The sequence below is a fragment of the Melanotaenia boesemani genome, chromosome 4 (genome assembly GCF_017639745.1).
Source record: "Melanotaenia boesemani isolate fMelBoe1 chromosome 4, fMelBoe1.pri, whole genome shotgun sequence".
Taxonomy (NCBI): Eukaryota; Metazoa; Chordata; class Actinopteri; order Atheriniformes; family Melanotaeniidae; genus Melanotaenia; species Melanotaenia boesemani.
In genome coordinates, this window is record NC_055685.1 from 10,899,606 (window position 1) to 10,925,643 (window position 26,038).

At 40.8% G+C, this 26,038-nt stretch overlaps 1 protein-coding gene across 3 annotated transcripts in view; it reads left to right on the plus strand.

Annotated features, from left to right (window-relative positions):
• The window catches only part of LOC121639106 (RNA binding protein fox-1 homolog 2-like), a 41,856-nt gene that overhangs the window by 3,060 nt on the left and 12,758 nt on the right, over positions 1-26,038 (plus strand). For 2 of the 3 annotated variants that reach the window (XR_006010127.1, XM_041984328.1), the window contains exons 2-6: positions 6,226-6,276; positions 21,535-21,741; positions 24,278-24,445; positions 24,842-24,895; positions 25,050-25,142. Coding sequence is in view for 2 of the 3 variants with exons in the window: in XM_041984328.1 (XP_041840262.1) it covers positions 6,226-6,276; positions 21,535-21,741; positions 24,278-24,445; positions 24,842-24,895; positions 25,050-25,142 (573 nt within the window). In the remaining variant the exon portion in view is untranslated. Of the gene's footprint in view, positions 1-6,225; positions 6,277-11,456; positions 11,665-21,534; positions 21,742-24,277; positions 24,446-24,841; positions 24,896-25,049; positions 25,143-26,038 lie in introns of those variants that run through there. The other variant, XM_041984329.1, reaches the window with a different exon arrangement.

A 26,038-nucleotide genomic window follows, 5' to 3' on the forward strand; every position in this document is an offset into this window, starting at 1 on the left:
TGGCAAGAATTGAACTGTGCCCTGCATGTGAGGGCAGCGGTGGGGTGTGGTTGTGGCGAAGAGCAATCTCTTCGCACCACTGCAGCCTGATAATGGAAAATTTTCCCATTTGATTATTGACACGTCTGTTTCTCTCATTATGGCCCGATGTCATCAGAGTGCTGGGGAAAAAATGCTCCATCGAGTCGGATCTGCAAAGTTTTAGCCGAGCAACAAAGCATTTCTAAATTGGTGCAGCATGCAGGAGATGACTGAACGCTCAGCGAAGACGAGCACATAAAGCAAGTAGAAGAAAAAGGCTGAGTGCTTTCAGCAGTTTGAGTTTGCAGCTCACCTCCTTGTGCTGACGCTGCACTTATAATCCAACAGTATGGATTTTAAATTAATATTCTGCTCCCTCTCCCACCAACTTCAAAACACACAATCCATCTACTTTGTATTCTTGTGCAACACCAGGGGAAGTCCTGTTTTTTTTTTTTGTTTTTTTTTTCCCCAGGAAACAGAGGATTTATAACACCCCACATCTTCAGCTCCAGTCAGATTGTGGGGAATGTTGAGAGGAGGTTGTCTGCTTCTACATCTATCCGGTCTGCTGCTGAGTGCTGAGCGGCTCGTGTTTTGTTGTCACTCTGCGTAGAAACCGGGGCTCTCTCTCTCGAGCCTAATAAGGGCCCGCCTGGGGTGACAGTGCTGAGGACAAATGACTTGACTAGGACACTAATGTAGGTGGATCACCCCTGTGAGCTTTCATACCAGCCCCGGTGCTGAAATGGTATGAAAATGTCAGCAAGAAAAATGTTCTTTCACAGCTGGCTGAGAATATTTGTTTTGTATTTTTTTGTTTTTTAGGACGGGGGCAACTCTGTATTTCTGTGATAAATTGCTGGTAAAAATGTTTTGACTGATGCACATTTAACAGGACCCAAGAGTGTTTTGGGATGCTGTTCCAGGCAAGAGTTGATGCGACTGAAATGTAGTTATCCTCACATATTAACTGCAGTTGAGTGATGGGTGGCTGCTGTCTTCCTGGCATGATGGTGTAGAGAAGTATATTAACTTTTGCTCATCTAAAAGTAAGACGTTAGCTTCAGTATTTCTCAGATGCAATGCTATGTGCTATTGTGGCATTTTAAAACATTTTTAAGTATTTGGATTTTGTTTAATTCACTACATGCCAGTGTATTATATATGTTTAATATTCTAAATTTTTTTTAGCTAATAGTTTGGGCTCAGCTGATATGTTAATTAGCAATCAGTTTTCACTGGCTTTTTCATATTTGCCTCAACCAAGTTTAAGCTGAGGTCTGTCACAATATCAGATTTCCACTCTGACATTTTATGGCTCAAACATTCCTAATTCCCATTTAATCATGATGTTAATTGGACACTTGGGGGTGTTGAATGACACACAAAACAAGTAGCAAGGAACTGAAAAAACCCCAAATATCCTCAATCCTTAGTCTATAATGTTTTGATTTGATATGCTAAGATCAAATCAGATCAATATCACACACACACACACACACACACACACACACATATATATATATATATATATATATATATATATATATATATATATATATATGAGAGAGAGAGAGAGTATAGATATATTGTGTTATATAACGTCACCCTTCATTTAGTGCTCATTACCTAGTTTGTATTTGATTTGATGTTTTTTTTTTTGTTTTTGTTTTTTTATTAAACCTGACTTGAGTTCACTGAAGTAGGGCTGGGAAATATATCAAGATTTTCGAATATATCGAGACTTTATCAGATGCAATATAGAAGGAGGGAATATCATTTAAATCGAGATAGCTTGTTTTGAGTTAAAGCTGCATTTTGCACAGCTGTATCTTTGTTATGGTCATTGAAAAGTATTTTTAATTTATTTTGTTTTAGGAGCATTTAATTTAATATAAAGGTACTTTTATTTCAGTCAACTGTTTTAATGCACATGTACTGCTGATATTTAATAAAAGTATATTTAGCACTGAAGGCTGTAAATTAGAACTGTCTCTTTGGTTACTTGACAAAAAAAACATATATATATATCGAGATAGATATCGTATATTGTGATTCAGGTAAAAAATATCGAGATATAAGATTTAGTTCATATCGCCCAGCCCTACACTGAAGTACTCTAAGTCTGTATCTACTTCCTGTCGTCCCTACTCATATGGGTTCATCCTTCCAGTCGTTGGTAGAGGACCGTGCATCTCATACTTGCAACTATCCTGCTAAGAATGAAGTGATTTTGTGGTCTATTTACATTTAGCATATTTATGACGTCATTATGACATCACTATCAGCAGCACCATGTTCAAACACATTACAAAATGTCTTCCTCATCTTCATCCTCTTTTTTTTTTTTTTTTTTTTTCCGGTTTACTTTTAAAAGTTTTGTCAAACAAAAACATTGTGTTTTCCTCCTTTCAAGTGCTAGTGCAGTATTTTTTTTTTAGTTCTGACCACTGGTTACTATAAGTTACTGCAGTTAGTTAGAAAGTGAATATCCCAGCTTTTTTTTTTATTTAACGCCAAGGTTCAGCTGTTTGTTGTGGACTGTGGTCTTGCGGCTCACACCTGTAAATTTTGTTCATACTGAGGTGAAACATAAAAAAAAAACAGACATGATCTTTATTAGGGCTGGGCGATATGAACTAAATCTTATATCTCAATATTTTTTACCTGAATCACGATATACGATATATATATCTCAATATATTTATTTATTTATTTTTGTCAAGTAACCAAAGAGACAGTTCCAATTTACAGCCTTCAGTGCTAAATACACTTTTATTAAAGATCAGCAGCACATGTGCATTAAACAGTTGACTGAAATTAAAGTACCTTTATATTAAATTAAATGCTCCTAAAACCAAATAAATTAAAAATACTTTTCAATGACCATAACAAAGATACAGCTGTGCAAAATGCAAAAGAAAATATGCTTTTAACTCAAAACAAGCTATCTCGATATAAACGATATTCCTTCCTTCTATACTGCGTCTGATAAAGTCTCGATATATTCGAAAATCTCGATATATTGCCCAGCCCTAATCTTTAATTAAATCAGTTGCTAATAGAGCACAACTAAACTATATTTTTGCCACTATTAACAGCTGACATTAGCTTATTACAAATATATCTTATTTTATAGAATATGACAAAGAAAAACACAGTATGCTTGGAATAATTAAACTGTTCATCACCCAATTTGTGACACAAGATCTATGACTCCATTGTTTGTGGTCGCTGTGGTGTTTTGTGTAGTACATTTTACAGAGTAAGATTCATAGCTGAGCAGACAAAAAAAAAACACTAATCTGTATTTAATTAATGATATCTATCATATTTGTTACAGTGGCTGATTTTGTATTGAAATCAATACTTTATGTATGTATTCACAGTATCAACAAAGAAGCTTAAAAGTATACAGACAAGCAGAAATTACACTCACGTATGGGTGCTCACCTGCTCCATGTACTTGAATTCAATAGCACATAGCCAGCGCTGCTCGCTAGGGGGCTTTCAGGTTGTATCTGTGTGATATCCAGTCCAGCTCATTCAGATGTTTGCGTTATGGCTCATATTATAGCTGCTACACATTAAAATGTCTTGAAAGGTTCATGGCTGAGTTACACATGTGGAAACAGTTCTTCGGTTCTCTCTTTTCTCCACCCTGTATTCTGTCATTGATTCAAGTGCTATTCAAAAGCAAATTGAACTAATCCCTAAACATCATCAGCCACAGTGTTCTTCCAAATTTGGGCATCAACGTTAGGCTCAGGAGCCCAGCATCAGTCTTCAGTTTCACTCGCAAGATGTTGCAAACAAGTTATGATGTAAAGTAATCGGTGTGTGCAATCAAGTTGTGCAGTGAGATAATTACAAGCAAATGCTAGTGCTCTCTTATCAGATTGAAAATAAATAGATGGGAAAAAGAAAATCTGTTTTATTTTAAGATCAGTGCAGTGTACCGTGGGTTCCTCATGCGGCACGTGATTTGGCAGCCGATGCTGCTACGTGATTATCTTTCTTCCAGAACTGTCAAGACAGCTTCCAAAATCCACTTTGTCTCTGGCCAGCATCCCCTGGAGGAGGCACGTGTAGGTTTACTGCGAACAGTCGGTGGAATGTGAAGTATATGGAGAGAAAATAAACTTCAAATCGTCTCGCTGGCCGTTTGGAGGCTTAACACATAAGTGCTTTGTGGAAGAAGTGGATTCACATCCTCTTGAGTGTATTGAGTGCCCTGCTTTGCAGTTAGGTAGGATGACTCTCAGAGCGGTGTAGTTCCTCTCCTCCTCCTCCTCCTCCTCCTCCTCCTCAGAAGAGCAGCTGTCCCAAGGCACGATAGGAATAGACACGAGTCTTGTGACCAAATTAGACGTTACATACACACCTGCTGTAACCTGTAGTGTTTAGAAGGAAGTTAGATTCATGTGCACAATAGATTATACCCACACTCCCCCATGAACTCGGCTATCACCCCACTTTCCCTTTACCATCTGTTGAGTTCAGGTCATTTATTTTCTCCTGAATTCTTAGCCGGGTTTTCCTCTGTTGTTTTAGCCACCCACCCCCCTAAAACCAGCACTATGACCCCCCCCAAACCCCCCCACCCCTCCCCAGACAGGCCTTGGCTGTTTGCTTTGTTTGCCACCATCAACGAATACAAGCCAAAAAATATAAACTACGGCTGCATGAAGCTCAGAATCCTCTTTTTGTTTCTCGTGTACTGAGACTGAGGCAGACTCATTTTGTGCAGCCTCCATGCTGCCCCCCCCAACCCTCCCAGTTCCTTAAGGAAATTAAGCACATGACTCCGCTCATGTATGAGTCATTGTCTTTGCTCCCTCCATCCCATTTTCATTTTTCTGTACGCTACCCATTGCATTGCCAGCTCCTTATTCAGCCACTTGCATATATGAATTCCAGATGTTTTCAGACATCTTTAACCCCCCCCCACACACACACACACACACACACACACATACACAAACACACACACACACACACAATCTTTCATGCCACATATTGCTCTATAGCACTCTAACTTTGCCCCCCTCCCCCATTTTTTGCTTTCATTTTGCTTCTCCTTACCTTCAGTATATCGCATTTAGAGTTTGTCCTCATTGCAAAAGAAGGTTTATACTTTATTCATGTTATTCAAGCCTCTAAAAGGCGATTCATTATTTAGAGCTTCTACCTCCCAAAGCCAGTTCACTAAGTACGTTTTTGGCTCTGAGATAGACTCACACAAGCTTTATTTTTCAATCACGAAGGCGCTTCCTGCTCCTTGCTCCTCGACTCTGCCTCTTACGTTTGGATGTGTTGTGCTCGGTTTTACTGAAATGGCCTCATGGGGTCCAGAGTGAGATGGCTACAGTATTAATCAGGCGAACTCAAGCTGTGAAGCGCACAGAGCAAAGTGGCTTCCCCCAGGGACAAAGCAGGCTAGGGACATTGGTTCCAGATGAAAGGGAGATCACAGGGGAAGGACAGAGAGAAGAGGGAGGAGCTGAGCTGTTTTCTAATCTACTGATATGAAGTCAGAGACGAGCAAATCTGTTTTCCCTTATCAAAGTGTGTCATAATTGCTGTGAAAAGCAGCCTTTTTAATGGAATACATTATCATAAAAACCGTAATGCGGCATTATTAGCACAAATAAAGTTGGTAGGAAACTATTTTAGGGAGTAGAAGCGTGATTCCTGTTTAATATTTGGCTCTACACAAAATGACTTTATATTTCTGTGCATCTTGTTTAACTGTAATAACTCACCAGATGTTTCACGCAGCTGTCTTTACTTTACATGGCCAGAAAATCGAGAGGAATGTGTTGGGAGATTGCATCAGGGCTCTTGATGGCGTTTCACACCAATGGGCTTCATGCTCGCTGACACCCCTGACCTATTTATGATTTAAGAGCCATGGTGACACTCGTTCTTTCATTCCTGTCTTTCATCTACTGCTCGCATGAGCTCACTCATCCCCGTTATCACGTCTTTACAAGCAGACAAAAGATCTGCTGGCTGGAAAACTCAAGAGGAGGCTGGCTTGGGAGATGGCTGGAGTTGTGTCATCAATGGAGCTAATTTGATTAGGATCCAGAAACTCATGTAAACTGGAAAGTCATATGAAGAAAATATGAAATGATTGGTCTGTTTTCTTTCCAAATTTTCAGTGTATGTTTACATAAATCTCCTCTTCTCTTTCAGAACAATGATCCTTTGACCCTTGGTTACCATGGATACCCATCTCATAGTCAGGTAAGGGCAATCAGACGCCTGCAAGAATCCATGTTGCATAACAAGCCACGTTCCAAAAGCTCCTTCGGTTGCACTGCACTTGCAGCATTATGTCTCAGTGTAGTTCTCTAAGCCACAAGGTGGGGGTGCAGATTTTAATTTGCTGGTTGGGTAGAAGAAGACATGCCTCCACAATCATCACTCTTCCATTCCCATCCTCCACCTACTCTCCTTTTCACCCTCAATAATAGTAATCATCGTTCGCCTTGTAGAACACGCTTATTTCATCCTTAAACCTTTAAACACTGCAGTGTTCTAGTTTTGTTGCTCACAAAACACACAAACACGCGTGAAAATATTATCAGCTGCATCACACGCTTTGTGTGAACTTGGCTGAGTGTGAGTACACAATCTGTTTGCTTGCCTTTGTATTAGCTGGCTGATTGTGTTATTAGACTGCTCAGTTTATGTGGTTAAGCCTTAGATCATCCTCTGTTCATCCACTCATCCTCTCATGCTCTGCCCGTAATCCCTTCATCCCTCGCTCTCTGATGCTCGGCAACCTCTGGCTTCTTATCTGCACTTTATCTGTCTCACCCATACTCTTTCATATGTCACGATAACAGTGTTGTTTTTTCTCTCTCTTTCTTTTTTTAATACTAAGTGGATGCTGTGGATGCCTCCCAGTGAATTAGACCATTTTTATTCTATACGAGGATGCAGGAGCTTTGAATTATTTCCTTCCAAATTATGTTTGAAGGGTATTCATTAAGTTTTGCTTTGTGAAAAATCTCTTGCTGGAATGGAAACAAGTCAGTCAAGGGTTTACTTCTTTAGGGGCTTGGAGGTGTGAACTGACCTGGGGAAAAAAATGGTAGAGAGGAAGAAAACAATGCCGGGCAGCGGAGGCTTCCACAACACTGAGGTGCTAAACTGTCAACAGCAGTGTGAGAATGATGTTGATCAAAGGATCCTGAAAGGAAGAGCCTGGAGAGTAGCAGGAACTGTGTGTGAAGCAAGAGACGGCCCTCTTGCAGATGGAATATGAAACCCGATGACTTTATCTGTCTGCTGGGGCAATTTAAAGCATAATTTGGGCTTCTGTTATTAATTCCAGCTGAGTGTGTGGACACACCTACTCATTCAGAATTAGTGGGTTGGTGTGTCTTTTGACTGGTATTGCATATGATAAAATCAATAGTGTTTGGCTTTATTCCAAAAATGTCAAAAGTGTATGGAAATAGCTCATAGTTCATGCAAGGTCTGTGGTGCTGTTATAAAACATCAATTTGAAATTGGGATCAACCTTTGTTTCTTTATATGCAAAGAGCGTAACATTTAACCCAAAGAAAAACTTGAAATATAAATTGGAAATGAAAGTGTATCACAAAGTTGTGGAGCTGGAAAAATAACCATGTAAGTGGTTTAGATAAGTGCTTTTCAGAACTGTTCAAAACCTCATGACATCATCACACCATGACGCCATCATTTCATTGCAGATTACATTACAGTACCAATGAGACCCATGTTACATGTAGGACATGCCTGTTTGGATTGTTACTTTTGCTCAAAATGGAGCTTTCCTTCAAAAGTTTTCACACAAATTCTAGTTGTGTTATACTGTTCAGGAAGTCCGACATAAACAATGTCAACTTTACATCTGTTTTGCCTTCTGCGCCTGACTGGATTGTTTGTTTCTGTTGGATAATGAGACGTTTGGGTCGTCACAGCATGCAGCAGTCCAAGTTCGATTATGTGCTCGCGCTTCACTAAACATGACAAGAAACTGCATGATATGGTGTCGATGTTGGCAAACAATGGGTTTGAGTGCTATGATGCTGTTTGTCAAGTTGTATCAAAAAAAAAAAAAAAAATTGCAGATATATTTAAGCTGAAGGTTGGACAAAGATTGTCATTGCATACGATAACAAAGTTTTTCACTGTACACTTTAATATTTGCTTTACAATTGTCACTTTTATTTAAGAATTAGAATGAAAAGCAAAGCAAACATTGGGTAATTAGGATACCTGCCACGGACAAAATTTAGCATTTTGTGTGAATTCACAGGGTCAATTGTACATTGAACACAAAAACACAGAACCCCACCCCCCACAGTAATCCCCACCCCGTCATGAACAAAGCTTCTCCTGGAGCATAACTTGACTGGACCAAAACAAAGTTTTTTTCTTGTTCTTGTGACCTCGAGCAAGAACAAAGATCTCACTTCTCGTATGTAACAGGCTTTATGAACAAACAAGCCTGTAACTCCATCTTATTACATAGTAAGATGCTCCATCTGGTCACGTACAAATGACAGTTACACATTTTCTAACATTTACACTCATGTATCTTCTATGTTTTTGGATAATCAAATTTTTAGTTTCATTTAAAGTATTCATTTTATTTGGTTTATTAATTATTAGTCAGTTAGTTAGACAGTCTAAAGTTAAACCAAAACAAGTAGCTAAAAGATGCTAACATGTTTTATAGAGCTGAAGGAAAATTTGGTTGGTAATTTTGTGGGTGCCCTCTGAACAGTAGAAAGCATAAATTTAAAAAAATTACATTTTCATTTCCTTTTTAGGCTTTACAGGCAAATATGAAACCACATGGATAGTTATCTAAGGACAAAGCTTTTTTTGCAGTAGCTTCCTACTCTGATGTGCAATGCTGTTTCCTTATGACACCTGGAGCTTCTTAGGCCAAAAATATACTTGTTTTCAAATACACATATGCGTGTTTATCAAAGTTGGGTAACATTTTTTGTATTTGTTTGAAGCTTTGTTTGTGCACGGTCTCAGAAATGAATGCTAAATGTTATTAAGGTGCAGTATGTGAGTAACAGCGAGGGGTAGTGTTAGGACGAATTTGACCAGAAGCAAGGTAAGAGCACTGACAGCCGTAAAAGTATGGAAAGATTGGAGATGTAAATTTGAGAGGGGCCTTGCATACCAGCTGATACCAGAGCTTTGTTTTTTTTCTGCAGTGATCTCAAAATTAACCAAACACTAACCAATATTGTCACTATGTATATCGTTTTGTTTACATCCCACAAAGTTTTACAAAACCCAACAAAGTAATTTTTGTGCCCAAACCTAACCAAATATTTGTTTGACTCCTAAATGTAATGAAAAAATCAAAAGACCAAATTAATGAAAACAAGAAAATGAAAAATAACTTTCCAGAATTTAGGGGGGGGGGACAAAAGAAAAACTCCCACTATATTTAACACTGGAGTTGGGTTTAAAAATTTGAGTAATCAATTTGAATTGATTAAAATTTAGTTAATCCAATACTGATTCATAAAAGTCAGAGCTTAATAAAAAAAAAAAAAAAAAAAAAATTTCCTTTTCAACAGTGACCCTATTCACTGATGCTGGGCGGGATTTTGGCTGATATACCAAATTGAAAGGTTGTCTGTGTTGCTTCTGTCCAAAATCAGCTTCTCTCACTGAGATGATGCCAAATTTGCATTTTAAAAATATCACTTGAAGTAATTTCTGGACATCTAATAATAAAAATTCTAAATATAAGGCTGAATAAACTATCATAATCTTCACAAATAAGGAGGAAATGGATTTTTATGGATTATTTTCACAGCTGTGACAAAGCACCTATATGCCCAAAATCAGCTTCTCTTACCGAGATAATCCCAAATTTGGATTTTTTAATTCGCCATTGGATTACAAAACTATAACTGTAAACTATTTGACAGCTTATTACTTCTCACATTAGCAGCTAGCCCTAAGACCATGGGCTCCATGATGTTCAAACACTGAATGTTATGGTAAAAAAATGGAAATGGTGTCATCATACACATGAACTGGTAAATGTAGTGTGTATGTAGACGCATTGTATCAGATTATTACAGTAATTGATTACTCGCAGACATTTTTTTTATGGTCATGTAAACAAGCTCAGTGTTTTATAAAAATAGTTACCTGAGAATGTCTTTAATATTCAATAATTGGTGTTACGTAAAAATCTGTAAGTGAATCGATATCAAGTTTAATTGGAATCATGAAAATCTAACTGAATCAGGTTGTTAATCGACTCTAGTTGATTCAGGATTCAGGATTTTTGTAGATATTCAGCCCTGTTTAAGACCCACAGAGCACAAGCGAGTTTATTAATAGAATCTACAAATAAATTGCTAATAATGGCACTAGAACACTATAAATTGAAATAAAACAATTTAAAGTGGCAAAAGCAGGTTATATTTTTGTCATCCAAATCAGCCTTGTCATAAGATGCTCGTCAAAATGCAGTTCCTCAAGATAGACAGTTTGTGGTGCTGATTCTCCACTCATGCCGATCAGCCACAGTAGAATAAGGAAACATAATATCATTATACAAAATGTCAGCCTAACCTCAAATGTTGAAAAAGGATGTTGAAGTGACAGAAACATGACTTTTCAGGCAATTTCATACAGTTGTTTTTACCCAGATAAAAAAGAAGTTTTTAACAATTATTTAAAAATGGTTTTGATTATGCCAGTATTTGTACTTTCAAACCTTTCTTAAAGGAAAATATCAGTGCAGCTTTGAGTGCTCTAACGTTATGATGATATGTAGACTGTAGTTATGTTGTATTATTGTAAGATATTATTAGCTTTGACCTGATATGATTGAAAAACGCAGACTTCAAACAGTAGTCAAATGTGCAATTTACCAGCACATTTGCGTAACAAGGTGCATGTCTGAAAAGGATAGAGACAGAGAGAAGGAATGTCTTCTCTTCCTCTCCCAGTGGTGCCAGCAGCCCCAGTTAGTTCACCTACATGGAGAAAGAGAACAGAAAAAGAGAGAGAGAGAGAAAAAGAGGAGGGGAGGACTGCGACATGAGAGCGAAGCAGAGGGGAGGGGAAAGTTTGCAGGTGTGACAGAGGCAGTGAAGTAGGAGGAGGGAGGCGTCAGGCTATCTGGGCGAGAGAGGAGGACTGGAGAAGAGAGAGAAGAGATGAGCAGGCAAGGGCACAGCAGCAAAACAGAAGGCTGGGGGTAGAGGGAAAGCAAGGAGCGAGTGGGAGAAGGAAAGAAAAGAGTGAGTGGGAGACGAAGAGAAAAAGAAGAGTCGGGGGGTGGGGGGGGAGAGAAGAAGGCAAGTGAGCGAGCAAGCGAGGGAGAGTGACAGGGACAGAGGCCAGCAGAGAAGGAGGAGGTGGTGGAGGAGGAGGAGGAGGTGGGGAGGGGATTGGCAGGGCAGACAGAGCGAGCGGGGGCAGAGAGAGGGAGATTTTGAATCTGTGAGACAGACAAGAGAGACTGAGCTGGTGAGGTGACACAGGCTCGGAGAGAGGGAGAGAAGGCGAGGCAGCGCGAGAAGAGGAAAGGAGCGAGGAGCGACGACAGTTTGAGTTGTTGCACAGACTACGATGATGGGACTGTACTATCCTAACGTGTTGTCGGTGAGTGTTTATCTTCATATCTTTCCACATCCTTATCGGTGTACGCGTCTGCTGTATCTCGCCGCCAAGGCTCAGGCTGCACTGTACACGAAACAGCATCAGAGCGAGCGGCACTGTCACTGAACATTAAATGTTAATTAACTACTAACAGATGAGGTCTCTACTTGACCCGTTTACTACAACAGTCCACGCAGGACATTTCTGACTCTTGTTAGGACTCTGCGGACAGTTGCTATGACGGATATAAACAGTGAAACTAGTGTAGTAAGCATAGATGACAGCTATACACAGGCTGGAGATTGTATCGCTTCAATTCTAATTTGCAATGCTGAGACGCATGAGCAGCGATGTATTATTGTACGCTGTTGTTGTGGCATCTGTTCTCCTGCCCAGAGCTAGAAGTGTGCACGCAATCTGAACAGCAAGAGCTGCCACTGCCAGAAACTGTGCTCTGCCATGTATTATGTATGCTCAGAAGAATCTATGTGAGCATACAGCACACCATGTTAGTCTGTACAGCTGCATGTAGCAGCTTCTACCATCAACTATTTCCCAGGGAAAAGAGTGGAAGCAGAGGAGCAAGAAGGGGAGTGGAGAGGTAAGTGAAAAAGTCTTTCTTCTTTATTGTCCCTGCAGCTGTCTCCGTACGTCGCTCAAGCCCGTGAGCGAAAGGGACAGGTGTCCACTGAACAGTTGCCCCTCTCTCTCTCTCTTTTTTTCCCATTACTCACTCTTACTTTCTCTTGCTCCTTTCTGCATCTCTTCTGCTTACAACACCTCCTCACTGTAATTTCTGTGTCACACATTTCCCAAACACACAGAAGCTCAAGCACACAGTGGGCTGCAAAGTTGGTGCATGAAGTGTCATGTTCATATTACATTTCAGTTGGTGTGAGTCAGGATGAGTGTATGTGCTTGTGTTTCCTCCTGTCTTTGCTGGCATGTGTGGACCTCTTTTTCAGCTGTACCTTGGATTCCTGCTCTCTTTACTGTTTGACCTCTTTTCTCCCTTCTCTTGCTCTCCCCGGGGCCCTGGCAGCTGTTATCTCAATGTTTTCCTTAAAGAGCCCCTGGAAGAGAGAGAAAGGGGGAGTGGGGGTGGGTGGAGGCTGGAAGAGTGAGAGAGAATGGGAGCATGAGAGAAGAAATAGATTTTTAACTTTCGGACAGTCACCACGTAAGTCCGCGGGCGAGGAAAGCTCGACGCAGAGGAGGACAGATGAGGTGAAAGACATGGAGAGCAGCACAGAATGTGTACAATACTGTAGGTCAGCCGGAGAGGGCTAGTTTGCTCACTAACACTATTTCACACCATAAAGCTGACTTTGCAGTTACGTGTGTATAAGTATGCCAAGTTGCTGTATGGTAGGGGTAATTTATTAGCTCTGTAATAGCGCTACTTGTGCTAATTCTGTTGGCCCGCGCTGCGAGAGTTAAAGCAGCAGGTCGGGTGCAAAAGACTGAAATATTTTCTCAAGCCCCACCTAAGTGTGTGCCCTAAGGCAAGGGAGAGACGCCTACCTGCTGCAAAAGCTAAGCACATATTGCCATGCTTGCATAAACTATAAACCGGTCGTGAGGATTCAAACCTCCCCCTTCTTGCCTCCTCCCCACCACCACTTTCTGCATTCTCCCACCCGGCTGCCTCCACCTCCCAAATCTTGTTATTGATTCTTTGCTGGGTTTACAATGATGGTTGTTAAATGATCCCAATGAGCCGTGTTGCCTTGGCAACTTGCATGAGTCACTCATTTTGTGCTGATTGTTGGATGGTTCGAGGCATGAGGAAAATGTTGATGGGAGAGCTGTGAGAGGTTAAGCACCTTTTGGACTGAGCTTCTAAAAGCATGGTTAGGAAATGTCTTCAATCAAGCTGCAGTGACAGTTTTGCCTCCTTAGCAGACATTTGTATCTCGAACTGCTCTGAAAGAGCTCACTGTGAAGCTTAGCGTAAAAACAACAACAATAATAATAATAATAATAATAATAATAATAACTACCTTTGACACAGATAGGGGGTTGCACTTGCACTCTTCAAAAAGGCTGCTGTTGACAATGACAACAGAGTCCGTGCCTTTTTAAAGCATGCTGGACACCAGGACATGTTCTACCTAAACAAGACAGACTGGTTTCATGGTCATGCCTAATGGTGTTTGCACGTTGGGTAAATACATATCTATCAGTGAGTTTGTGTGTTCACCTGCACATGTTTGTCTGGGATCATCTTCTCTTTTGTTTTGGAGTGTTTATCTTTCATAAATGCTGCAGAGGTGCTGAATGGACCTGTGGCCCAGCCAGCAAGGATATTACAGGGATAAGCTGGAGGTTTTGTGTGTGTGTGTGTGTGTGTGTGTGTGTGTGTGTGTGTGTGTGTGTGTGTGTGTGTGTGTGTGTGTGTGTGTGTGTGTGCTCATGTATGAGGAAGGGGAGACCCTATAAGGCAAAGGATGGGGAGTAAGATGGGAGGGGTTTGCTTGACAAACAGACATCTTCCCCTATAAGGAGATGGAGGAGAACTCGGTAGGAGGGGCTTGGACGCTGCTGATATCCTGTTGCTATGAGGCAAATGGGCTTGATTGACATGTGTGGGGGCGGGACGCATGCAAGGGTCCCGTCTGGATTTTATGAAGCGTAAAGAAGTGAAGCACACAGCATAGAGAGTGGGAGGAAAGGGAGAACAGCAGCAAGAGGAGCAGAGAGGAAGAGCAAGAGGGGGAGGAAAGGGGTTGACGTGGGATGGAATAATTTAACGAGAAGGTGTCTCCTGCCTCATCGGTATGCCAGAGACACGCAGTAAATGTTTCTCCAGCTGTTTTCAGCGTGGGTTACAACAGCACAGGCTCAAATGCCAAGGCGCGAGTCGAACACTGAACTTCCCCAGTTAATCCGATTATTGAGCCAAAATGTGAGCGGCTGTTAACGTGAGTCACGCTTTCCATTGTCGAGTTCGTCGAATTGGCCTATAGAGTAATGCTGGCGGCTAGAAGGAAGTAAGATCCCGAAATGTCATTATTCATGTGAAATGACCCAGTGATGGCCTAGTTAGCTATTAGCCATGTTTCCTCTCCTCTCTTCTCGTCTCCTCTCCTCTTGTCCCCTCATGTAGCGTGGTGACACTGCTGCAGACGAGCACACTTTATAACATGCCCTCCTCAGACGCACTTGGTGCTGCTAACTGACCCGAAAAGAAGCCAGCTACAGCTACCGCTCTGAGTCACTGGCTTTGCCCGGCCAACACATACACTTACACAACTCCTTAATGTCCTAACACCAGGGGAGTGCGCGCACATTTTCAAACACACACTTACAGAACCTGAGTGCTGACACAAATGCACTGCATTGAGTTTGCTCCCTTCCAATTGACCAAGAATGCCCTCCTTCTATGTCTTTGTGTTCCTCTTATCCCGCTATCTGTGTGCATTTATTCAGTAGATGCTTTTATCCTGATGCGAATCACAAAGGCCACTCGCAGTCAGCAAAAGGCCCATAGCTTGGCGGGTTGAGAGAGCAGAGGGTACAAAAAACGCACCACACGTGCACGCACTGTTTGCGTAGATACCAGGCTATTGACACGCTGTATCAGGTAGAGAGAGGACTGTTGAGATGCAGCCAAAATGGATCTCCTCTGAAAAGGCCAATTGTGCAACACAAATACAAGGTTGTTTTTGGCTTGTATTCCCGCTTCTATTTTTGTCTGGCAGAAGGAGCTGTAACAGCCGGGGTAGTCCATTCTCCTGCTGGCTGTAGTCTGTTTGAGCATGAGCAACAACAGTAAGCAGACCAGTGTGACTGACAGAGCTGCGACCAGTTCAGTGCTTTAAAGCTGCGGAAATTGGGAGTGTTTCAGCCAACGTATCAAAACTAAGCTCAATATATCATATCCCAAGTGTGCAGTATGAAACATCCAAGTCACCATCTCCCTGCCTGGTTGCATCATAACTTGTCAAGTCCAAGACTGACTCATCTGTAGTCGAGTGAGATGTGTCATGAGTCACCAATGTTGGGACTCCAAAATGACAACACAGGAGCCGTGATGAACATTTTACTGCACGGCAGGAGGGAAGTTTTCCCAACAAACGGGTCAGAAGGTAGAGTTTTGATAACACTCAGTGTCTTCTAGTTGGTTATATTCTAAGTGGTGGGGGGGTTGCAGAAGACTGATCCCTGAATAAACTTTCCACAGCCATTTTACTTTGGTTCTTTCTGTTTATTTGGTCCAATTCAAGGCTTATCATGCAAAGAAAAGCCATTTATTTTGCAGCAAGTACTGCACATTGTACAAGACATCTTTAAATATTTGATAATGTTAAAGTCGAAAGTATAGTTTGTTAGAACTGCTTGTTACAGTTGGAAAAGCTTCAGAGTGCAACATCTTTTAGGCTTTAAATCCACTGAGGTTTTGGTTTAACAGGTCAGAGTTATGTATCATGTTCCAAAGCACAGACGCAAACAAAACAGCCACGCGCGTAAACATGATAACATGCTGTTGACATGGAAGATCATCACTGGACGTTAAGCCTGTAATTTGTTCAGTTGTTGTATGTTTGTGTAAGTGTGTATACAGGAAGGTATCAGAGTAGAGCACTGTCTCTCCACAGAATCAAACTTATCCAGAGACTCAAACGAACTAACATGTTACATCAGAACATGTTATCTGCGCTTTTTGGTTTTTATGAGAATAAGCTAACGTAAACAGCTGAAAAAGATTCCCAGAAACCTTGTCCTATTTACTCAGACGTGGCTCCAGACAACTTTTTATTTAATTAATTAATTTATTTTTTTGTTGTAGTTTTTTGTGCCTTATCCTTGTGAGCAGCTACTTGTTTATTGCAGTGATATGTAACTTCACCTGCCAATGACACCACACAGCCTGGTTTATTCACCACAAACTGGTTAATGGAGATAAACCAGAGCTCAGTAAAGAGTCGTTAAAAATGTTTTCTTCAAAGTTTCTTTAGAGCTGGTTAAGAGGTTTGGCTGAGGGTGAGAGAAGGTTGTGTAACCTGCTGCAGACTATTATTAATAGAATAAAGAAACTGAGCTCTTGAATGGTGCTGCACTAGTGGCAGCCTTTAGCAGTAGCTGTGGTTGTGTTATTTTTTTTTTTCTTCCTGAGGTTTGCTACTGAGCTTTTTCAGTTAAATTACTTATATTTAAACCTTTTTTTCACCCTTGGTTTCGAATTCTGTTCTGCTTAAGGGATTTCTTCATTTTTCAACTTCATCGTGCCAAAAGCAAAGTTGTTTATGTGCTTGAGTACTTGATCGAGCCAAACAAATCCCAGGTGATGTGCAGAATGACACCCATAATCCAGGTGAGTCGAGGAGGACATCATAGATGAAGAGCAGGAGCAAGATGTAAAGAAAGGAGGAGGAAGTATCAGACTCTTACACCTCTTTGCATTGGCCTTTCGACAGAGACTAGAGACAGAGCTGTAAGTGAAAGAGGATGGTTTGCAGTGCTTCCTTGCAAGACATGGTGTAATTCTTGACTTGTTGTTGAAAAAAGGAATGTGCACCCCTCCTATTAAACTGAGGGTTATCTACATGTTAAATACAGCAATGCAGTTGTGTGATCTTCAAACTTTCCAACAGTTTGTCAGTATACTACTCATTTACATTTCACCGATTCATTTTATTTGATCATTAATTTATACCCCATCAATACATTTTCCCTTCTGGGGATTTCAAATCTAATTAAACATTTAAATTTGGAGTTATTTATATAGTTGTGTATGAAGTAGGACGGAAAATGAAGAACCTAATCACAGTAGGTTTGTGGCGTTTGACAGCATTTCATCCTTGTCTTTCTGCCACCATTTAAAAACACTACTTTTTATTTTATAATGGCACTAGATATAAATATGAGGGATCCCTTTAACTTTACATAACCTTCCTCATGTTTCCATGAAAATGTTTCGTCACTTCAGTGGTATTTTGACATAACAGACACCTTGTTGTTACGAAGCCTTACTTTTTCATAGTATTTGTGTCAACAATCAGTTTTTTTTTATTTTTATTCTATTTATTGTTCCAAAAACTGAACCCACACTTCTACAGAAAAGGTAAAATGCTATAAAATGCTGACTGTGTGTCACCCCTTTCCTACTTTTCCCATTTCACCACTTCACCTAAGCTGGGTGATCAACTTTCCCTTTCTAGCTCTACAGCAGCAGCTCTAGTTTCCTTATTCCTGTTTGGTATCCAGGTTAGCTCCTACCTGGTGACCCAGAAGGACTTTCTCCACCCACTATCATTTTCACGTCTGCAGATGCATTTAATCTGAGGTGGGCCGTTTAAAGGTGACGTCACCCGTGTGCCATTTAGGATACTGTGATATTTTTCCATCATGTATTTAAAAGCCTGAGCTGGACTGACAAATTTACATTTTTCTACTCTCCTATTTTTGTCTCTGTGAGTGAAGCGAATGTAATGAATTCAGTATTCTCATCAGAGGATTGCAGCTCGTGTTCACATTATCACCATCGGTTATGTAACAGATTGAATTTCTTTATACAACAAGGAGAAAATTCCTCACATCTTAATGATTTTCTGTTCTGTTTTTAAGCTTTCATTCATTAGAGCATAAACTGTTTACAGCGAGCACAGTGAAATAATGTGGGAGTAATGTGTCGGAAGAAAAATATCTCCAGGTCAGTTTTTCTTTATGTGGGAAACTTGAAAAATGACTGAGAGTCTGCATATTGTATATAGCTGTAATTGCTACTGCTGTAGTCCATGCAAACAAAGGGCATCTGTTGGCAAGGCATGAGGCAGTTTTGCTGCTACAGGACAGCGAGGCAGAGATGTGAGGGATGTTATCACTCAACGGAATCTTAATTTGGATGCTCGTGGGCAAGATTGGAAGAGGTTCATACAGCTGCAGGGTTTAGATGAGCGGACACAGCTGCTATCAGTAAATGTGAATGAAGTTAAAGTTGGATGCTGCGGTCAGAAATCTGGTGGCTGTATGGCTCGAGTGCCGGGCACACCAAGGAGGGAGAACATGGTTTCTGCTCTGAGACACTTCACATGGCAGGCAAGCAGAGGAGATTTCTGGAATTTCAGTATGAAGAAAGAAGATGTGCGCAGTGAATACTGTGGCAGCACAATGTGGTACCAGGCCTACACTGTTAAGATTAATGACACATGTATTTACTGCTTGTTATCGGGGAACGTGAAGGAGTAAGATAACGGGATTTCTGGTTGTGATTACACTGCTGAAATCACAAGAGGCAGACCGGTGCTGCAGTCATTAAAGGTTAGTTTCAAAGCATTTCTCTTAAAGTGGCTGATACTGTCTGCTTTCGCTCTGCATCAGCAGGAAAAAGAGGAATAGCTACTAGGTGAAGTAGTTTCTGCACAGGTAGTGTAACTGATGAGATGATTGTTGCTGATAGAAACATATAGATTACACCCTGCATATGCTATAATTGACACTTTATTCCATCAGGCAAGTGATTCAAAGAAAAAAATAAACGCATGCAGTGCTTATTATAAGCTTAAAATCTCTTTATTTAGTTTTTTTTTTCCTCAGTTGATTACCTGCAAAGTCCTCCACCTATCACTGTCTGCAGAATTCAGCTCTCCTGAAGCGGGTCTCATGTCACAACATTGATGTGATCCATGTTGACCGCGTGCATCCCCAGGTTTGTTACTGAGTCGAGGGGCTGGACTACTGTATCACAGGTGTGATGCTGAGAAAGGTCAAAATCCAGGAGACAGATGGCTTACACAGATGTACACACACACATATACATACACATACGTACAAATCCTCCCACACACTTTTTACTATCCCAAAGGGACAGTGATCTATTGTGCAACTCAGATGGGCACCGCTGCAGCCTGCCATTTACACACACACACACACACATACATAAACACACATTGGCCAAGCAGATGTCTAAAAAGTAATGGTAAAAGGTGCATCGGCTATTATTATTATTATTATTATTATTATTATTATTATTATTATTATTTCTTCTCTTCTTTTTGTGCCACCTTATTGCTTCCTGATAATTTCTAATAAGAAAAATAGTAAAAATTGAAATGTTGATAATAACTACTTGTGGAACAGGAAGAACAAGGAGATCAGGACTTGTGTGAAAGTGGAAAAAAAGAACTTGGAGCCAGATACAAAAAAGGCTGCTAGATCATATTTATAGAGCCTCATATGTTTTTACTTTTTCTGATAGGAACTACTATTTTAAGTGCTTTTGATACTTTTGTCAATTGTTTGTTCATATGACTCATTAGTTTGGTTCTTTTGTTCTCCGTTTTTAATATGCAGTATTTTTATATCAGACACACTCTGTCCCTGTGTTGATATAAACACTAGAACAATGATGCAAAAGTCTAAGAATTCATTGTTCTTTCTCTGGCAGAAATTCAGGTGGAGGTTTTTCCTTTTTGTTTTTTTTTTTTTAAATCAAGGCTGCTTGCCAGCTGGTTGCTGTTCCACACTAAAATATCTCAACTTACCACTGAATGTATGACCACATCTGATTTTATACCCTCCTTTTTTAAAAAACTGCTTGCTAATTTCAAGCGCTTTTGCATGCTAATCATCCAACAATGTCGCTATTTTTAAGTTAAGCTCATGCTCACCATTGTGACTCATACTTGAAAAGGGACATTTCTGTTACCCTTTGAAGTGTTTTTGGCACCTATAGATTTTTTTGTAACGTCATTTAAATGTCCGACAGACTTGAGGTACCAGTCTCGAACATTCCTGTCCTTAGCCATCTCTGCCACCCATTAATGCAGAAGCATAGGGAGTCCCAGATGGCTCAGGACTTTTGGGCAACTGGAAAAGCTGGGAAGTTCTGCTGAATGCTGTAAAAACAAACAATAACATCTCTGACTGCTTGTACTTTCTGTCTCTCATTTCTTCTATTTTTACTCCACAACTATATTTTTCTGAAGTGACTCTTTTTTTCTTTTTTTTTTTCTGTTTATTTTTTCCAGTCAGTGCAGGTATAAACAGCTATGACGCTGTATTGACGCAGCAGTCAACACACCAAACTACCAGAGCATGTCAGCAGCTTCAGTAGCATTCACCTGAACACCCCACCACAACCTGTCATGCTATAATAACATTAATCAATAAATTAAGAATATATATATACTCTCTCACTTAGTTAGTCTTTAATTGATTCGTCATCCTGTGCAGTCCTTGGAATTATAAATAGATCAGAAAGACAGTGATGGATGGTTTATCTGTGCAGCTATGTATCAGACGCAGACCATGCCTCTTCTATCAGTCACCACCTTTTATCGTCCACCCCAGTTTTTCTCCCCCTTCCCTGCCGCCTCCCTTCGCTCTCAGCCATTACCATTTAGGGTATCCATGCCACACTGCCAGTTGCAAGGAATGCGGTTACACATTTGTAAGTGTGTATATTTGCAGATGCTTGTTATTGTTCTCCACAACGTTGGTAACCTAAACAACTATGTTGTGGGGTAATCGTGTTTGAGATACTTGGGCAGGCTTCCATACTAACAGTTGGTCTTTGTGTGAGCGTTGAGGTGTGTGGGTGTTTGCGTGTCAAAGGTGATTTGTGTGCAGAGGCGTTTGTGAGTGTGTGTGCAGGCATTAGACACTCATCGTTTTACAACACACTGAGCGTGGAGGTATCTGACCCTCAATAATAGATGTGGCTGCAGTGAATATTTAATGGCTAAGGGACGTAGATACATGCACACTTTATACACACATGGGGAAATTATTGATATTAAGTATTTCTGCCTGTATGACTTTTGGATGAAGGCTCCTGGTGAAGTGTGTTAAGGCGCTCAATGAAATTTCATCAGCTCGCTGCTTTAGCTTTAGCAGCCCCCTCATTACTCTCTTTCCTTCTTCCATCAGGGCTCTCAGGATAGTGCTGGCGGTCAGGAGGGACTTGTACCCCCACCTTTCTCTCCGTTCCCACCTCCTCCACCACCGCCCCCTCAGAACGGCCTGGCACTGGATTACGGGGGCAGCCTGTATGCAGCAGGGGCTGTGCAGGGCCCCTTGGAAGCCAGCGGAGCAGGGAACAGCGCAGCCAACGCCGCCAACAGTCTCAGCGCCCAAGTGAGTGCCGGCCTCTACATCAGAGTTTTGGTTTTAGAGGACGCAGAAAGCAAGTGTGTGAATGTATGTTGCACAGTGGGAATGATGATTGCAATAAATTGACTACTGAAGGACACAGTTTACAGGTTCAACATCTCCGTCTGTTCACACAAAGTTTAAGTTCTATGAATCTCTCTGTGCTGAATGAGTGATCTTCAGCATCACACAGAATTAAGTTAGTGGTAAATGTTTACTATACTTTGCTAGTCATGACAGCTAAGGTGCTTAAAATGATAGTGTTTAACAATCTGTAGCAGTAAAGTTGGCAACCGTTTGCAAAAAATGACCACAGCTGAGTGCTTTAAAACCTGACATTTACAATATGATTTTTTCTCTTTGACAAGGTCAGTTTATTAGCTGTTGTGTGGCCTTGACTTGGTTAATAAATGTGATCTCAGTTTTATGAAATCTGTACCCTCACAAGCCATCACCCCCAAATAAATAAATAAAAATACAACTGTGCTGCTATTTCTTCTAGTCTACACACAGCATCTTCTCAGGCCTTGTTCTTGCAAAAAGTAAAAATGTTTTTCAACTTTTATGAGCCCCAAGTTGAGAAACAGAAAGTCATAGTTACACACTATCTTCTTTTTTTCCACTACTGTTTGAAAGCACTTACACACACAAAAAAAATCCTATTTTCAGCTACTGTTTTGGTGTCTAATTGCAGAGAAATACCAGCACAGCAGTGCTCATGCATGCACATAACAGCATGGGTCGTTTGCACAGGCTTGCAAAAATACTTAACTCCAGAATATTAATGATATAAAAATGCATATTTGTTGGCATACTTTAGCAAAGCTTTAGCATTTTAAAAGGCTAGTTGAACAATATGGGGGAGTAAAGGACATGCTGTGATGTTTGGAGATGACATGCATGTTCAAATGCCCCCCCTCCTCCAAGTGCCCACACATAAGTTTGGGCTGAAATGACAGGGACTGGGTGAATTTAGCTAGAGCGGATAACCCTATTAGCAAGTATATATGCTCTTCTGAGAGGAACTCGACATGTGTGAAATTTGGTTCTCACTTTATTTGTGTGGGGAGGTGAATATATTTCAAACTGAATATGTGAAAAAGAAAGGCAACCTCTTTCTATTCTAAGATTTACATATAAAAAAAAAAAATCACCTGGTCTGATCCAATTCCTAAAATTTATTAAATATAATCTCAGATGAACCACAACACATAATATATGACATCTCATCACTTTTTATTTAACCAAAACTAAGTAAAATGCAGGTCCAGGCATATGAAAAACAAAACGCAGCCTGTTTTCATGTGAATTGAGACGTTCGGTAACTTTCAGGTGCTGGTAATTAAATACACTTAACTGATCACCATTAGAAGAGATAACCTCTGTAAAAACTAATATTTTGGTGGTTTGAGGCATTAAGGTGTATGTTAACTCAAGGCTAAGGAAGAAAAGAATCAGCAATTATCCTAGAGAAGAAACAGTTTAGTTATTTTGAGTCCATCATACTACAGTGAGAAAATGGAAAATATTTTATACACTTGTTAGTCTTCCCAGGAATGGACGTCCCACCAAGTTTACCCCAAAGTTGGACTGCAAGGCTTGAAGAAATTGCTTTAAAAAAAAAAACCCAGCAGCTACATCTGAGACTCTACAGGCCTCAGCACGTTAAATGTTAAAGTGCAGAACAGCACAGTTTAAAAAGACTGAACAAGTACAGCTTGTTAGGAGGGTTGCAGGGGATAGCCTCTTATCTCTAACATGGCAGCACAGCTTCGGTTTACAAAGTTGCATCTCAACAAATGACAAAACTTCTGAAACAATTTTCTTTGGAAAGATGAGACCAAAATGGAGATAAATGTTCATCATGCACAGCAGCACATTTGTTGAAAACCAAATGCAGCATATCAGCACAAACCGCATAGCAACTGTCAAGCAGGACGGTGGAGGGGGGAGTGATTTGGGTTTGTTTTGTAGCCACAGGATCTGGACATCTTGCAATCACTGAGTTTGCCATGAGCTCTTCTGTATACCAGAGTATTCTAGAGTTAAAATGTGAGGCCATGTAACTTGCAGATAAAGCCTAACTGAAGTAGGGTCATGTAACAAGACCGTGGTCCCAAACACAGCATTTACAACAGAATATCTGAATAAGAAAGAACAAACCTCAAGAGATCTAGAAAGAACTTGAGCACTGCTGTGGGCCAAAAATCCCACCAAAACAATGTGAGACTGATAACATCATAGAAAACAATTTAAGTTATGTTTGCAGAAGGTGGTTCTACTAGATTTTCTAGAAGTTGATACATAATTTATAAAGGGTGTTCTTGCTTTTACATGTGATTGTATCCAGCTGACAGTTTTACGGCGAACATTAACAGCTAAATGGATTTGAGGGGAGAACAATCAGCCCGTGAATCCATTAGGATCAGTGCTAGTTTCAGGTTGCACGGCTCTAACAACACATCTTTGTTGCTTCCTCTGCGTCTCTTTCATGTCTTGTTATGTCTGTTTGTCCCTGCAGTCAGATGGGTCCTCCCAGATTGACGGCCAGTCTGGAATTGGTTCGGGAGGAGGGGGTGGTGGCGGGGGTCCCGGAGATGATTCAGATGCTAAGGGCACCCCCAAACGCCTCCATGTATCTAACATCCCCTTCCGCTTCAGAGACCCTGACCTACGGCAGATGTTTGGGGTATGTAGACCAAAATATTCAGTTTTAACTTTGCATTAACGCATAATTAGAACATCGATAGATTCCAAGCTTTTTCTAATTATCCTCAAATGACTTTTCAGTAAATAAATGAAGTAATTAGTTGACCTATCTGAGGAGAAATCCAGTTATTACTCAGACTCAGTTTGTCAGCTGGTTATTTAAAGTCAGATCTTATAATCTGGCTTTCAGATGTATTGTTAGAGGAATGCCTGTAAAATGCAGTGCTGAGGAAAGAGCAGATGCAGGGAAGATGTGGGAGAAGACCAGAGCTGGCTCAGCTCCAGCTCATCATCGCTGAGCAGTGCTGACCCCCTGTGGCGTGCTTGTGATGCTTTCTCAGCCTCCTTATTTTCCTCATCTTCTTTGTTGTTTCAGCAATTTGGCAAAATCCTTGATGTGGAGATCATTTTCAACGAGAGAGGCTCAAAGGTAGGAAAAAAAGAAGAAAAAAAAACAACTCTCAAACATTTCAGACTTTGCTTGAAAAGAAAATGAGCTCAGCGAGAGCTTAACCGACATTCCCATCCACCTCTTTCTGCCACGGCTTTTCCTTCTCCATTTTCTCCCTCTCCTCTGCTTGCAGGGCTTTGGTTTTGTAACATTTGAGTCGAGTGCAGATGCAGAGAGGGCCAGAGAGAAGCTTCACGGTACGCTGGTTGAAGGACGTAAAATCGAGGTAAGTCAGCACCCTCAAAACAGTGGCCATTTTCTCCTCTGTCCCCCCTCCATTTCTAACAGTGACAGTGAGTATTGTATATAATGGTTGTTTCAGCCCCAGAGAAGGTTTCCGGATGGCTGTTTTTTTTTTTTTTTTGTTTTTTTTTTTGTGTGTGTGTGTGTTCAACTCTACCCCCTCTGGCTTCACTATAGCATGGTGCAGTGGTGCAGCACGCACAGACGTCTCTTTAGACGGCACTTCCTGTTGATGTTGTCATTGTTGATGTTCTTGTTGATGTTGTGGGCTGTCCATTTGCACCTTGATCTTTAAGCTGTGTGGTTTGCAAAGCTTGCTGGTTGGAGTGGCTACACAACAGGCATGGCCAATGAGACGTCCCAAAGACGCGGTTGCTGACGATTTCTGCTTCTGTCACAGCATGTAGGATTTTAATTTTCCTTTCTTTTCTGTTTTCCTGCACCTTTTCCATCCCCATCGTCACTTTTTCCATGATCATGAGTGGCTGTTTTTGGTTTATGGTTGTGTTTTATGACTGAACGGGCAGTTAAAAGCCCCTGTTGTTTTCCTCTGGGTGTGGGGGGGGAAGTGCCTGCTGGTGTCTGTGAGAGGCTACTGTATGTTGCATGGTTGGAGCATAAGGTCGGATGTTGCCAAGGAGTTTTTCTCTCTTTCACTTAACATTATGCGGCTTCCTTGGGGTCGCAGTTTTTTTGGTGTTTGGTGTGTTCAGAGATCGATGCATGATGGGATCATTTTCATGGGAGGGGTGTAAGTTTGGGGAATGAGACTGCTGTGAGAAGTGTGATGTCATTTCAGATTTTTTTTTTTATAAAGAAATAAAAAAGATTAAATCTCAGATGTGCAAGCTGGACGGTAAAATGTAAAGAAGTTTACTG